General features: G+C 36.6%; 1 protein-coding gene across 1 annotated transcript in view; it reads right to left on the bottom strand.

Moving 5' to 3' along the window:
* Positions 1 to 16772, bottom strand: part of DPYD (dihydropyrimidine dehydrogenase) — an 806347-nt gene that overhangs the window by 276277 nt on the left and 513298 nt on the right. Inside the window, exons 15-16 of the mRNA XM_003260094.4 lie at positions 13418 to 13486; positions 4552 to 4635 (exon numbers count right to left, since the gene is read on the bottom strand). Of these exons, the coding sequence (XP_003260142.1) occupies positions 4552 to 4635; positions 13418 to 13486 (153 nt within the window). The remainder of the gene's footprint in view (positions 1 to 4551; positions 4636 to 13417; positions 13487 to 16772) is intronic.

Here is a 16772-nt window from a genome sequence, read left to right as displayed (position 1 = left end):
ATTCGGTACTAGCCTGAACTGGGTAAGAAGGTTCTGCAGGACGGAAGTAAAAATATTTAATGTAATTTTAGTAGGCTAAAAGAAGGTTAGTACTCAACGTGGTAAGAACATGTAGCATGTAGGAAAAGGGGAAGACCTCAAAAAGGTGTCATTTTGGCTGAATTTTATAGAATTGGTTATAATAAATAACATCAATTAAGTAATATGCTGTTACAGAAAATGGAATTATATAAATTGCATGTAGACAACTTTAAATCTGGATGTTAATACACCAGAGAAGCACCTTTAGTCGCAGGAGACAGAACCTAAATAGTGGATTCAGGTTTGCTTGTAGTTTCATATATTTAGAGAAATGAAATAGAATTATAAAAAAACTTTAGAGCTTATGTAATCCTGCACTTAATTTTCAGTTAATAATATTGATACTTAACATTGATATTGGAATACCTACTTATTAGGAACTGTTCTAGACAACTTCCCTTTATTCAGGCTAATATCAGATCAAAGTGCAGGTCTAGAAGCCACTGACCAAATCTTTGACCTGGGAAACTCGAGGGCCTCTGCTTTGTGAAAAATGGAATAAAAACTCAACCGGCTTCAGAGGGTTGTTGGGAGGGAATGGAAGGAGAGTCATATTTTATTTTTCATGCTGTAATACAACTTTGATTCTTTGGAATGAATGCAACCAAAACCGAATGATATTTTCACCTTTGCTTGAGCATCAGGGTTGTTGACACCATTAACTAAAATGGAAGCACAGCCTCTAGTATAAAAGACCAAGAGTTCTATTCTAGCCACTTTAAGTACAAGATGTCCACTTAACCAATCATAGCCTTTTTGAGCAACTGCTGCTTAGATTCTCATTCGTCAAAGTAAAATATACCAAAAAGCGAGCAGCATTAGTTAGGGTAAGCATTAGTAAAAACAAGAATCACTTAAGTAAAATACTGCCTTAATGCAGGCTAAAGAAATGTTAGTATTTTTAAAAACAGCAACATATTTTCTTTATCCAGTCTATCATTGATGGGCATTTGGGTTGGTCCCAAGTCTTTGCTATGTAAATAGTGCTGCAATAAACATACGTGTGCATGTGTCTTTATAGTAAAATGATTTATAATCCTTTGGGTATATACCCAGTAATGAGATTGCTGGGTCAAGTGGTATTTCTGGTTCTAGATCCTTGAGGAATCGCCACACTGTCTTCCACAGTATACACCATGGAATACTATGCAGCCATAAAAAATGGAGTTTATGTGCCTTTCAGGGACATGGATGAAGCTAGAAGCCATCATTCTCAGCAAACTAACACAAGAACAGAAAACAAAACACCACGTTCTCACTCATAAATGAGAGTTGAACAACGAGAACACATGGACACAGGGAGGGAAACATCACACACAGCGGGGCCTGTTGGGGGTAGGGGGGTCAGAAGGCTGAGAGCATTAGGACAAATACCTAATGCATTCGGGGCTTAAAACCTAGATGACAGGTTGATAGGCGCAGCAAACCACCATGGCACATGTATACCTATGTAACAAACCTGCACGTTCAGCTCATGTATCCCAGAACTTAGTAAATTTTTTTAAAAAAGAGCAACACAATATGCACTTGTATATTTCTTTGTTTTTGTTTTAACAATGCTCTTTAAAGGTAGTTTAAAAATAACAGTAGCCTGCTATTTTTAATGTTAACATTAACAGAATATTAAAGCTTAAAGGAGATTTAAAGATAATTTAGTTCAAATCCCATATTTTAGAGATGGACACTTATCCTTCAGGAGAGCAAGTGGCTTGATAAAGGTGACACAGATGGCTGATGGAATGAATATAAGAGACTACTTTTAAACACTTAGCAATGCTGAGGTGTTTTAAGATTTGATATGAAGCTTTGTTTTGCAGGAATACACAATGCAGTTTCCCAAGGTCAGCTTGAGATTCTGTTTCTATAAATTTCATAAGTAAATATGGAACCCATAATGTTGTACAGTATGGATTATGGCCTTCCCTCTTTACAAATTTCATGATTTTTAATCACTTATTTTATATAGATGTGTATATATAAGCTTATATATATGCATATATATCAGTGTTAGATCTATATAATGTTGATTACACACAGGCAAATTACTTAGGTACAAAGGCATCATTTTTCACTCATTAAATATTTGTCAGAAAATATTTGAGATAAAGGAGAAAAAAATCAAGTATTTAGAGAGGAATGTGTACTGAACAAGAAAGTGTCTCTGTCAGATAAATATTTGAGCCATGGAACCAATAGCATGTCTAATTCGTGAAGCAAATATTGATAAGGTTCTGGCCATGTATGCAGCTCTGTGCTTAGCACATAGTAAGTTTTCAACAGATGAAATGCAAGATCACATAGCAATGGGGAAGAGAGACTAGAATGACTCTTCAGTCCCCCACCACTGAGTATAAATTCTCCATCCCACCAATTGGCAAGTGTTCAAGACTTTGAAACTTAGGGAGGTAAAGGGAGAAGCAATGGGAACAGGAGGCAGAGAAGGGGTAAAAGGAACTAGAGGAAATGGCAAATAAGCCTGAGTGTGTTTGTGCTCACTTCGGAAAGTCAGAGTCACAGAAAAGCATTTTTTAAAATGCACTAATATTCTGCCTTGCCTTTATTTAAAATATGGAACATTCATGTGTCCTCAGGCAGAGAAATCATTTAAAATATGTTGGAACAAAAATGATTAAATTAGCTTTATTCTTCAATTATATAATTTACAAGAGAATATCATTCAAAAGAAAATTTCTAAACTTGGCTGATATGAAGAATTGGTTTCAGTTGTAGAGATTATAACTAATAAGTGAAATGGAAATGTTCCTAAATTTTTTTCGGCCAAGATATCATGGTTTTTGGAACATGAGTTTTCTAAGAGTTTTTAGAAAGCTTAATGATATCTCTGATTGCAAAGTTTTAGCATTTGGCATTCTCATTCAGCCAAAGGCTGTGCAAAACTTTATGTGGCTAAATAACTCTAGAAAGGATACACCTAAGACACTTAATGGCTGAGTAAATTCAGATGTGCTCACATAGCAAAAGCCTACTCCAAAAAATAAACTCAGGTGGGACTAGGGCAACATTTTCAAAATAATTGTCATATTTGTGGTAAGAGAGAAATACTGAATTGCATTCTCCCCTAACAAAGCAATCAATAGATTCAAAACCTCCATAGCTGTTTCTATCCATGTAGCTAAAAAATATTTTCGTTCTGAGATTCAGAGACTGTGAAACAAGTGGAGGGACAATCTTGACTTGAGATGGGAAAAGAATACTAACTCAGCCCCCATTCCAGGTATCCTTTAAGGAATCCTTCTCATTTTAATCACATTACTTAAATGCTAATATCTAATCATGTGACTCATAAAAGTCACGATTCGATGTCAGGTTTTCCCCATACTGGGTAGTTCTGAGTCTTGGTTCTGTTATCATATATCATAGTTACTGATCTTCTGGGCAACCTGTTGTGAGTGGAACAGAGAATATATTTGAAGAATATTTGACTAGACCCTCCTTTCTTGTTGTTACATAAAAATGGTTTCTCCTTAAGTCACAAATCTATTCTGCATGTTAAATATTTACAAAGTACTTTAAAATTCTTCCTGAATGCTAATACAAAGATAGCAATCTATGTTCATTTGAATAAGCAGAAATGTTTGCCCTCCCAAATTAAGGGCCTCTGAGTTTAATTCAAATCAATTTGATGACTTGAGAGAAAAAAAAAGCTGGGTACCTACTAAGTACAAGGCCCTGTGCCAGATGTGGAGATAAAAGTAAACTCTCCAGGACTAGACAATCTGTCAGAAATTACTACATTTCATATTATTTAATTCACACCATTTCCTTCTGGGCTTAAAAGGTAAATTATGAGATGCAAAATACTCACCTTTTTAGCATTAAGTTTTTACAGTGCTCCTTAACATCGAACATTTAACTAGTTACATAAAGATGCAGTGTTTTCTATATATTAACATATTATTTCACATTTTGTTCATTAGGCTTTTGAAAGTATTTTAGTATGAAGGTTCCATTTATTGTATCCAAAAATAAAAATAGCATCAAAGTCTTTTTGCAACTCCCCAAATACAGTTAGTGAATAATGATCATATGCTAAAAAATGTAAAATGCAATTTGTGCTGTGCCCCATTTACTACAAAATCACTACGAACAATGCATTTTGTACAGTATATTGCTCCAGGGAAACTGGATCAGCATCAGGAATGAATAAAGAACACTGCATTTGAAATCAGCTAATTCTGCTTCAGCGCTTTTAAAAACTATTTGTTATGATATTACTTCCTGTCAAGCACATAATGTGATATTTTCCTCAATAAAACTAAACAGTTGCTATAATTTCAGCTTCCCTCATTTTCCACTTTTTAAACACTAAATATTTAAACAATGCAGACCTGGAAGTCTCTAGCCAGTCATCTGATCCATGCATCTCATTGCCTAAGGTATAGTAACTATCCATACAGGGGCCTGTTATGTCACAGTGACATACTTAGTGGCAGCTGTCAAGGTCCTTACCTGCCCGCAGGCCAGGCCCATTCCTCTTTCTCCCATGCCATGTGGACATGATAAATTTAACTCCAGGGCATCTGCTCCAGAATCCTTTAAACAAGAAAGGAAAATGAAATAAAAGGCAAAGCTTTATTTATATACCAATAGGCTTTCACCATTGATAACAAAAGTCACATTTGTCAAGTGTTAACTATCGTTTTCTGCATCACAGCTATCTTGTGAGGTACAGTCTAACTCTATCAAATTAAGGTCTATATGACAACCACCACCACCACAACAATCACACACCAAATATTTGCTGAGTTCTCATAAGGGGCCACTCACTGCTCTATATGTTTTATATTTGTTACCTCTAATTCTCATAATCTTCGTATTATTATGCTACCAATTTTACAGGCACGTGAACTGAAGCATAGGGAGGTTTAATGACAAGCTTAGTTATTAGGTGACACAGTAGAGATTGTAACTCAGATCTGTTTGACATCACATTTATTCTTTCCTAAATAGTTTCTATTTGTATGGACACAAATCTTACTAATTATGGATAACTGACGCTGGGAGTAGGCATACAAACAAAAATGTAGTAGGCTAGCTAGAATGAATAAGCAAAATGTAAAACGTTTTTAACTGAAAATCAACATTATTATACTTAAAAACAGTTTATCTAAGAAATAGGAAGTATTGATAGTTTTGTCTTAATTACTTAATAGGAATCCTTCTTATTTAAATCATTAATTCCTTGGTATACAAATAGACCTTGTATAAATGAACAACATAATTCATTCTAAGTATTCTTAGAGTACTTTGAGAATCTTAGAATTCGTGGGAAGTCTTCTGTAAAGAACTTAAAGAATAAACGAAACACTTTTAAAAGTTATTATAGGCTGGCCATGGTGGCTCACGCCTGTAATCCCAGCACTTTGGGAGGCTGAGGCAGGCGGATCATGAGGTCAGGAGATCGAGACCATCCTGGCTAACACAGTGAAACTCCGTCTCTATTAAAAATACAAAAATTAGCTGGGCATGGTGGTGGGCGCCTGTAGTCCCAGCTACTCGGGAGGCTGAGGCAGGAGAATGGCGTGAACCCAGGAGGCAGAGCTTGTAGTGAGCCGAGATCACACCACTGCACTCCAGCCTGGGCGACAGAGCAAGACTCTGTCTCAGAAAAAAAAAAAAAAAAAGTTATTATAGTGGCCGGGTGCAGTAGCTCACAACTGTAATCCTAGCACTTTGGGAGGCCGAGGTGGGAGGATTGCCTGAGCTTAGGATTTCAAGACCAGCCAGGCAACACAGTGAAACCCCATCTCTTCCAAAATACAAAAGATTAGCTGGGTGTGGCGGCCTGTGCCTGTAATCCCAGCTACTTGGGAGGCTGAGGCAGGAGAATGGCTTGAACCTGGGAGGCAGAGGTGGCAGTGAGCTGAGACCACGCCACTGCACTCCAGCCTGGGTGACAGGCAAGACTCCATTTCCAAAAAAAAAAAAAAAAAAAAAAAAAAAAAAGTTGTAGTAATTTTAGAGATAGAGGAATGAACTAGCCGATTGAAATTTTATATTCTTTTACCTAACTTCTATAATTTTTCCAGTGCCGCGGTTTATTTTTCGGTAAGGCCAACTAGAAGCTTGAATTGGTTACAAGAGTATTTTAACAGGTTTATCACATGCAAAGGCTTAAAAAATAGTAAAAAATAGTTTACTACTTTCTAAGTACACCAGACCTTTCTTTAGGGCAACAGTTGTTTCTTCTTTCTCTTTCCTTCCTAATTGTTTAAGATTTTAGCCTATTTTTTTCTGCTTTATGAATTTTAAGTAGGACCTCAACAAACTTAAGAATTCCAGCTAGTCATTAATCGGTTGATATTCTTGCCTATCTTTATTGATTAGTGAGTCTGCTTTTTCTTCTGCACATTTGTTAAAGTCCGTTTGATCATTGAGCCTGTTTTTTCACATGGTTTCATTATGGTTTTGCTTTCCTAATCCGATTTTAAAAGTCTTCATGTTATTTGAGAATTGCTGAAAACCATGCTACTCTTTCCTTGATGGTATGGTAGTGAGCATGGATAAGCACAGCCTGCTGAACCTTGAGTTCTAATCTTACGCCTGTAGCTAAGGAATTGGGGATGATTTGGACAAGTCAGTCAACCTTCTTTGTCTCCAGCTGCTCAAGTGTCAACTGTGGATAATATGACCTGTCTCAAAACCATGCCATGCAGTAATTACCAGCTTAGCGAAAAGATTGTATAATGCAAGTATACACTTATAACATGTTTCTTATTTCCTGGTTACTTCAAATATTTCCTTTAGACCTCTATTTAACTGAAATGCAGCAATTAACAGCAAATCAATTCAACATCATTTTGGATTAAATAAGGCTTTGCATCATAATTGTATATATATTTACATTATGCATATTTCATTTCATACTTACACCTAGCTACCATATTACATAATAATAGCTAACATTAATTGAGCATTTACAATATGCCAGATACTTTACTATGTCCTTTGTATGTTTTATCTTACTTTATCCTCACAGCAACTCTAAGAGGTAGGATATATCATTATTTCTACTTTACAATTGATAAAACTGAGACATAAAGAGTTCAAGTGATTTATCCAACATCCCACAGCTTATAGCTGATAGTAGGGTCTTGAACCCAAGCATTTTGAGTCCAGGACCTGCATTTATACCCACTATTATAATTTACTACAAATCACTTATTTTATGGCTGGAGTTGTCATAGTGTGTTATGAAAAACATAACAGCTCGATATCATTACAGCTTCCAAGCTTGAAGTAAAAATTAAAATATTTTAAAATCACCTGTCCAATATAAAATTTTTTCAATGACTAATTATTATAATTTCCTCAACATTATACACATATACAAATGCCCACTCACCAAACACACCTGGAAAGGCCTTTGAAATGTGCATCCAAGCCTCAAAAACAGACAATGCTGTTCAAGGTGACACCATGAGAACAGGAACACTCATGTGGCCTCTGCTTGAAAATTCCTGTCTCAGGATGCACACCACCTTAAAAGGCAGTTAATTCCATTTCCAAGCAACTCTAACCATTCAAAAAGCCTTAATTGCTGAATTAGCATGAAATGTTAAATTAACTGAAATTGGGCATGCATTCTGATTCTTGTTAGTCACAAGCTTTTTAGTTTAGTCACTTACCCGGAGTTTATTCTAACTCACCTAAATGGTTATAAAATGAAATATCCTAGTGATGGCAGTGACATAGGAAAAACACTGTTACTAATTCCTACATTATCTATTTATCATCCATCTATACACAGTAGAGAGAGTTTGTGTGTGTGTGTTGTGTGTGTGTATATATATATATATATATATATATATATATATATGTATGTGTGTGTGTATATATATATATATGGTGTGGACTCTGGGCCAAACTATGGGTTTGAATCCCACTCCAACCTAGCTGTGTGAAATTGAACACATTATTTCACTACTTTTGGCCTTAGTTTCCTCAAAAAAAGAAAAAAAAAAGAAAAAGATCAAGTCAGTGATAAGTTAGAACTCCAAAAAAAATTAAAAATTAAAAATTAAAATATATTTAAAAAGTGGAACTAAGTCACAGAGTTGTTGTTATAAGGTATAAATAAACTTGATATTTGCACAGAAGAGTTCTAGGGAGATGTATTTTTAAATGTTTCCAAGGCTAATACAGGAAATGAGAGGTGCCAGAAAAGAAAGTTTATTTTTTACAGTTTTAAGTAAACTGAAAAGAAAAATAAGAGCTTTAACATATATAAAATTTAAAGAGGAGTGATAAAAAATAAATTTGATAAAAGTAAATGACTTCTGGATTGTAGTAAATACTATAAAGATGTATACTATCTATCTAAATACTTTATCTATCTACCTATCAATCATCTATCTATCTAAATACTTACCTATCCATCCAACTAGACCTCTGACTTTTGCTTCCTCTGCCTTGATATGAAAATGATTTAAGATAACTCACCTGGTCCTACATTGTCTATACCTCAGGAGGGAAAGGAAAACTATCCTGAGAAATTCTTGGAATACGGCAGTGGTATAATTTTTAAAATTCTCTGAACCACTTTATAAAAACACCCAGAGAAACTAAGGTGGCAAAATCACAAACTCTTGTGCAACATATACAACGAAATCAGGCACAAAGCATTTCTCCTCTCTTCTCCTTCTTTCCTTACCTCTTCCTTTCTTTCTCTTACCTTCCTGATCAATACAGCTCTAAAGTCATTGGTCAGGCAGGGCAAGACAGGTGAGCACGAGCATTTGAGGAGGAGCCATGAGGGCCCAGTGTGGGATGTTACAGCCTAAGCGGAGCAGAGCCAGAAGGATGTCTACATGGCCAGTGGCATGGTGCGGTATACCACGGTCCAAGTGGGAAGGGAAGACGTCCATGGGTGACAGGGGCTGACAAAGGACATCAGAGCTCAAGTAGGGTGAGAACAGTGTACTGTACTGGGGCATGAAAGGCACAATTATTGGATTCCCTCTTAACTTCTGTTAAATGAATACATGGGGTCAGATGTTGACTTTCCAAGTAGCAATGCTATCCTCTAGTCTCAACTATCCAAAACTGGAGTTAAATTCTCTGGGATCTTAAACCTCTCTGAGATAGACCTGGGCCCCACTGGACATAAAAGTCAGTTACTATCTCTCATCTCCAGCTGCGTGTCTATCTCCTGTGATTCCATTCTGTCCTGTTATTGTCCCTGTTCAGAGACTTAACATCCAACTGGTCCTACATATCTCTGTAATGTGCCTCTGTTTGATTTTTACCTCAAACTATTTGAGATTTCTAACTCTCATAGCTAGTTAATTCATGACATATCGCTACTCAGATTCAGGTAAAAAAACTGATAGGAACCTGGCTTGTTAGTGTTTTAGTGTTTTATTTTGGCCCCGCTGGGAATAGTGTGGTCACTTGGTTTTAGTGCCTGTGCCTTTCTGCTGGACCTTCCTTGTCTCTTCCTACCAAAGGTGGTCAGAACCTTGGCAATCTCTCATCAGGTACCTGACTTAAAATCATCATCATTGGATTTTAAACACTTCAAGTTCATGGGTGCCAAATAAAATACCATTCTTCCCATTTATTCTGTAATGGCTTCCTTTTTGTTTGTCACATGGCAATACTCGAACTGTATACTTCTTTTTTACTTCATTCAACAAATATCTGCTGGTAGAGAAAGCCTTGTGCTTGGAATTGAGGATTAAGCAGTGAACTATGCAAGGGTCTCGATCCCCATGGAACTTGCTTTCTAACAAGCAGGACAGAGGAACTATTAGTAATGGCCAATGACACAACTGTTAATCACCACTTTATTATATGCTACAGAGGAAAAACACAGACAGAGGCAGATCCAGATTTTGGGGAGCCTAATGCTTAAATAATTTGGAAAACCCTCTTTAAGGAAAAAACAATAATCAAACATTGTAAACACAGAATTAGGTATAGGGACTTGGAAGTGGCCCATGCAAGTAAATGCCCTGAAGCTTAAGCTTCATTAATCATCTGGTCAACTGGCCTCTGAAGACAGGGTCTTACAGAATAGGACAGGGAGGTTTAAACTACATAGCCAAAGGCTCAGGATTGAGGAAGAGAGAACATTGCAGGTCAAGGGAACAGCAAACGCTCTGAGTTGGGAACGTGTTGGAGGAGGAAAAGAAGGCAGCGGGATCTGGAATGCAGAAAACAGACCCACAGTGACACTGGGGAGAGGCAGGCAGGGGAGTGGCCAAGTAGCACTTAATGGTCAAGTTAAGGGTTCTGAAATTAGGAAAGATGGAAAGAATTTGGATTGGTTGAGAGCAAGAAGATTAGTGGAGCTATTGTAGTTAAACTTGGTAATGATGCATTTTGGACCACAGCCAATTATACACTTCCTCAAATTTGATGGCCCTACTTGTCACCCAGGAATTTTGCCACTAGTTAAAGGGGAGCCCCAGTCCCTGTTGCTATCTTCACATCTCCTATAGTAACTGTCCGCTCTCACAGACTCTCTCCAGATGAGAGTGGGTTGTGTCACAACCTCCACTGAGCCTGTCAAAGTGAGAGCTCCAGGAGCACCAGTGCCCAGGCCCCGTCAGGAGGCTCTGGCCTTCCCCTACAATTCTGGGTTTAGAAGAAGCATCACACCCCATGTTAGGAAATCTAGCTTCCCTAGCAGCTGCCCTGAAGGGGCAGGACATGCCACTCAAAAGTTCAGAGGAAAGTAGAGCCCTATGGAGTGAAATGGGACCAGTGAGAGACAGGAGACTGAAGGAGCCAGTAGACTCATTCCTTCCACTTCCTTTCCTAGAAAGTGATGAGCGAATGGGTGATTCTATCATCTTGAGAAATGATGTGCTATTCCCTGTCCCATATGACTGAGCAATTGGCTCCATTTCCTTGTGAAGTTGTGGCCAGCTCTGGAATGCACCATATTGCACTTGTTTTCCCATCTTCCTATCTCATTTTTCTTTTCTCCTCAGTCTTACTTCTCTGAGATTGTATACTTCAATAAAGCTTTTTCACATTAACTTTTACTCAGGCTCTATTTTCAAGGCTGATTACAAATTAAGAAAGAAATTGATTCAAGATCGACTACACTGGATTAAAGATCCATTTACAAGTGAATATTGTGAACCTTCAGTAATGGCTCAATTTGGCATATCTGATTGCTCCCTATTATTCATCTTTGTTTTGGCTAGCCAGGGACTTTATACATAGTAGGTGTTTCATAAATCTTCTTTTGCATAGAATTGGAGTAGACTACCAAGGTTCCAGAAAAGCAAGACAGCCTGTGATCAGGTACCTGGATCAAGAAAACTAACTAGATTCTAACAATGCTACTGATTTGACACAAGTAGTAGAAACTTCTTTATGGTGCTCAAAAACATGACAAATTCAAACCAGGTTGAAGAATATAGAAGACAACAGGAAACGCATGTGCATTCTAAGGTTCTACTGCTCCTTATGTGTCATTTCTGTTTCAGATAAAGTAGTAAAAAGCTGATAGCAAGTTTCCTCAGCTCTCTATTGTGTAATTCAAGAATTAATCTGCCATAAAGAGGGTTTTATAAACTTAAGGTTTAGTATACATCATCACATCACATCATTAGCTAAACTTAAAACAGGTGCCATGCTAGAGTGCTGGTGTGGTGACTCTGATTTCTTACATCCCTATATCACCACCCCAAAAGAAATGTACACGTTAGGTAGTACAGTAATTTTGACTTGAATATGTTTTTGTTGGTTTGTTTTAATGTGGGTTTTTCCATTGTAAGGAAATCTGTTTTAACCTGTTTTGAAGCATATTCATAAAACCAAAACCAAATACTGATTCTACAAAACGTTATTGGGTGCCTTCCATATGAGCCGTGATGAAATCACACTGCTTAATCCTACCCTCCTAGAAGCTGTGAAGGCCTGGGGGATATTTCCTTCATATGACATCTCCTGGGCTAGTCCAGATTTAAGATTATAGTGAAGACTTTTATTTTTTAATTGACATTATCATACCCTCTTGTTATGTAGACTGCTCTGCTATGGAGAGATTTTGCAGACTGTTTTGACTGAACAAAAGGCATACCTTTTCCTCCCTTCTTTCTTTTTTTTCTTTCTTCCTTTCTTTTTATTTATGTTTTTGCTATAGAGTAATTAGAAGGTGATATTAAATAAAACTGAAATTAAAGAAAAATATGAAATGTGAAAAATACCTTTAGGTCAGCTAGTTTGTTTATAATTAAAGGCTTTTGACTTATAAAAAGTAATCTTGTCTATTTAAAAATTAATGTCTAATATTGAAAAAAATAATTTTGAAAAGTATTTTGTTCTTACAGAAAGGCAGAGAAGCAAGTGGCATGATAAAGCCATTCATCATAGTCAGCTTAAAATTGGCAAAGCTCATGCCAAGCACGGGCTCTGTGGAAGATTTCATGGTCAATTAGGTAAATACATGTATCAAATGAACCCAGCATGGAAGATCACGAGGCCAATTACTGATCATGTTTAACTTCACCCCTCTAAGTCCCAGTAGTAATTTTTCCCTTCTCAGTTTTAAAATATCCAAAAAAATGTATAATCAACATTTTTGAACACTATAGGCAGCTTTGCAATATTTTATAATGTAGCGTCAATTAGTTCATTGGTATAGTTAGATTTAGTCTTCTACATTACTGAGAGGTTTTCAAGGAATCCCAGCTAAGACTCTCCAGACTATTTTCCATGACAGCATGATGGACATAAGTGTATAATTTTAAGTATGTATTTTTCTATTTGAAATACAAATTTAAAGCACATGGTTACTTGTTTGCATTTGTGCAGGATTCAATTTATATTATGGAAAACCTGCTGACTAGTGTTCCATTCAGAAGCATTCTGTCCCACTCTTTTATGCATGTCTGTACTCAAACTAGAATAGTATTAAATGAACCTTTTATACTTTAAATATTCAAGCGTTTTATATTCAAAATTTCTTCTCTTACTGTCAAACTAGTTTGCCTAAAGGCAAGGTAAGATCAAGTTAGACTCTCAAAGGTAGAATTAAATTTTATCATGGCATCCATCACAATATACAGTTTGCTTAACATGCAAATAAAGAGTGTATGGATTCAGAGAATAAAGGATTTTTAGGTAGTGTGTGAAATCCAAGAGACCGCTTTTATAGAATAAATTCCTTTTAAATTTACATTTCCATCATTTTAATGAAAACATAGGGTAAACAAATTATAATAGAAATGTTTTAAGTTACATTTTCAATTCAATTTTACTTCTATTGTATTATTTTTCATGGCAGCTCTTTATTTAAAACTAATAAAAATAGGAGAGAAGAAATAAAATAAATATATACTAAAGCAACCATTACCTCAGACTTCTTGGCAAGTTCCATCCAGTCATTTTTATTGTAACTGCACATGATGCTAGCAATCACAATCTTTAAAAAGAAAAAGAAAAGAATATAAGTTCAACTAGTTATGCAGTTGTACACAAAGATATATTAATATTTACATAAATTTATAACGGTAAACTATATTATGAAATTAGTTTTCAAACTGTTAAAAAATAAATCATTAGAAAACAGCAGGGTAAGATAGCAAAACACTGGATGACATTTGGCGCTTTGGAATTACATTAGATTTTCTTATTTACTATCTGTGAACACTTGGGCAAGTTACTTAACTTTTCTGATCCTCAGCATTCTCTTTTTCAAAATACAGATGATTTTACTGACTTTGCCATCCTCTGAAAGTAGCAATGTAAATACATGCATGTATGTGAAGGGATTGTCTAATTATACAATGCCATTAAAATGTTGTTTGTAATTACTGGTATAGTGAAAAGGTTTTAAGCGATGGAAAAGAAAAAAAATTAGTGTCTCAAACATAACTCACTATAGTATGCATAATAATATCTGAAATATTCATAGTGCATTACAGTTTTAAATTTTATTATATATTGATTATTTAACTACATTATTACAGAAATCCCATAATGGAGACTGTATAGAGTAGTAATTACCAATGCCTCCTCTGAAACTAGGATGTCCAGGTTGGAACCCTGACTCTGTCACTTACGTGTGGCCCTGGGCAAAGTATTTCGTTTCCTAATTGGTAAAATATGAATAATAGTGCCACTTATTAAGAAAAGTAATAACAGAAATTGGCCAGGCGTGGTGGCTCACACTTGTAATCCCAATACTTTGGGAGGCAGAAGCAGGTGGATCACTTGAGGTCAGGAGTTAGAGACCAACCTGGCCAACATCGTAAAACCCCATCTCTACTAAAAATACAAAAATTAGCCAGGTGTGGTGGCACGTGCCTGTAATTCCATCTACTCAGGAGGCAGAGACAGGAGAATTGCTTGAACCAGGAGGTGGAGGTTGCAGTGAGCCAAGATCGCACCACTGCACTCCAGCCAGGGCAACAGAGCGAGACTCTTGTCTCAAAAAAAAAAAAAAAAAAAAAAAAAAAGTAATAACAGAAATTGCTAACACTTACATAGCTCTTACAGTGTGCTTGGCACTGTTTCAATGGTTTTTACTTTATTAACTTATTTAATCATTCCCAATGTTATTCTCCCCACTTTACAGATGAATTTACAGATGAAGACGCCAAGGCAATGAGACCTGACAGTCATATAGCTGATAAGGAACAGCACCAGGACCCAGAGCCAGGCAGTGTGACTGACCGAGAGTCTGTGCTTTTAACCACTAGGATTTGCCAGCCCAAAGCAAATACTTGATACATGTAAGTAATTATTTCCTATCATTATCATTTAAAGACTATGAGACTGAGGCTGGGTGCAGTGGCTCATGCCTATAATCCCAGCACTTTGGGAGGCCCGAGCCCAGAAATTCATGACCAGCCTGGGAAACATAGCAATACCTTGCCTCCACAAAAAAATAGAAAAATTAGCTGGGTGTGGTGCCCTGCCCCTGTAGTCCCAGCCACTCAGGAAGCTGAGATGGGAGGATCACTTGAATCCAGGTGTTCAAGGTTACAGGGAGCTATGATTGTGTTACTGCACTCTGGCCTGGGCAACAGAGTGAGATTCTATCTCCATAAAATAAAAAAATAAAGACTAAGAGATTGAGACACAAAGAGTTTGTGCCAAGCTTAAAGTTGCAGAGTCTAGTGGTAAGAGTCCTCTAAAAAGCCACTGTGCTCTCACTACATAGGAAAAAAAAAAAACAAAGATATGCTGTAAAAGTCAGATAAATGTTTTCATCAGGAGGATAGAAAGTTGTGAGCATACTGGAGAGAGTTCTAAAAACCAGGGAAAGAAGCATGTCTTTAAATTTTTTTTTTCGGATAGACTATAAACATCATGAAAGCTGGAGCTGCTCTGCATTAGTCATCATTTATCTACAATAACTAGCATGGTATTTGGCAGGTATCAAAGACTGAAAGAATAAATGAATGAGGTCACCAGAGGTTTAGGAGCAAGGGGTTGCATTATCAGCTTACCCTTTTAAGAAGATTAAGTAGAAATGGATACTATAAGTTAGAGAAGGGAAAAATAAACAATTGAAAACTGCTGGCGATTATATGAGTAAGAGTGAAGAGTGATTAGGGCTGATGAAGGTATCTGTCTTGGTGATGAAAAAATAATCAGATATTAAAATACACAGGACGAGTCAACTAGAGAAGCAATTAAAAACAAGGAAGCAAAAGATCTGAGAGTCTGAATCAAAGTCACTGAGAAATTCGCAGAACATTAGTCACAAAAAGGTTGAACAATGTTCCGAAATATGGAAGCCAGGAGAAACAGCAATTTTGAATAGATTCCTTAGAGAGAGGAACAAAGAGAAGAAAGTAAAAATAGATGATGGATAGAGAAGGAAAATTAAGCATGCCAAATTATTGTTCATTGAGTTTAGGATTCAATTTTTTTCATCTAATGAAACTATAGCTTTTCAGAATTGGGGAGAAAAATGTAAGCATGCTTGTTCCATGGCCTTTTTTTCCAGGGGCTAAAAGAAGTGAAAAGTCATACTCCAAGCTTCATTTGCAAGCATAAAAGGGGCACCATGTAATTACACAGCTTCAGTTAGAGATGCTTTCTGCCCTTTGCAAGTAATCTAAGAGCTCAGGGATGCTATGCCCTATTCTCCAGTTAGAAAAAAGATCAGGGAGAACTTCAAAGAGGGCACCAGATCTTCCAGGACTAGACCTAATACCTCTTGGTGTAGGCATTCCTTGCAAAAAAAAAAAAAAAAAAAAAAAAAAGAGAGAGAGAGAGAGAGATTAAGGACCTTATTTGAAAGGAAAAATCAACTGGGATGCTGCCTGGGGAGGTGACAGCATTCTATTGTCTTCAGTGGACTCAAGGCAGAGGTCAAGTAAAAAACAGTCAGTTAATCTAAGAATTTAGGGAATGGGCAGAGCCCTGAGGCTTGTTGCTAGAACTTCAAGGGCAGAGACACATACAAAGATACAGACTGAAGAAGAAAAAAAAAAATGAGCTATTAGATACTAGTTACCCTGTGGTGAAACTGATAAGCAATAGGCATAGATTTTTAGAAAATTTTTTTCTTAAAAAAAAAATAAAACAATAACAACAACAACCACAAAACCTCCACCTCCTAGCATAACAAAATAATCCCCCAATTCACATTCTCATGCAACTATGAAGTGGCTGCTCAATCAGCGCAGTCACAGCATGTGCACCTCCCTCTCCAGCTCCCCTCTCAGGGTTCCATGGAGGACAAGAAAAACCTT

This window comes from Nomascus leucogenys, chromosome 12, assembly GCF_006542625.1.
Source record: "Nomascus leucogenys isolate Asia chromosome 12, Asia_NLE_v1, whole genome shotgun sequence".
NCBI classification, from domain to species: Eukaryota; Metazoa; Chordata; class Mammalia; order Primates; family Hylobatidae; genus Nomascus; species Nomascus leucogenys.
Note: the sequence above shows the minus strand (reverse complement) of the source record. Positions and strands in the feature narration are given on the sequence as shown.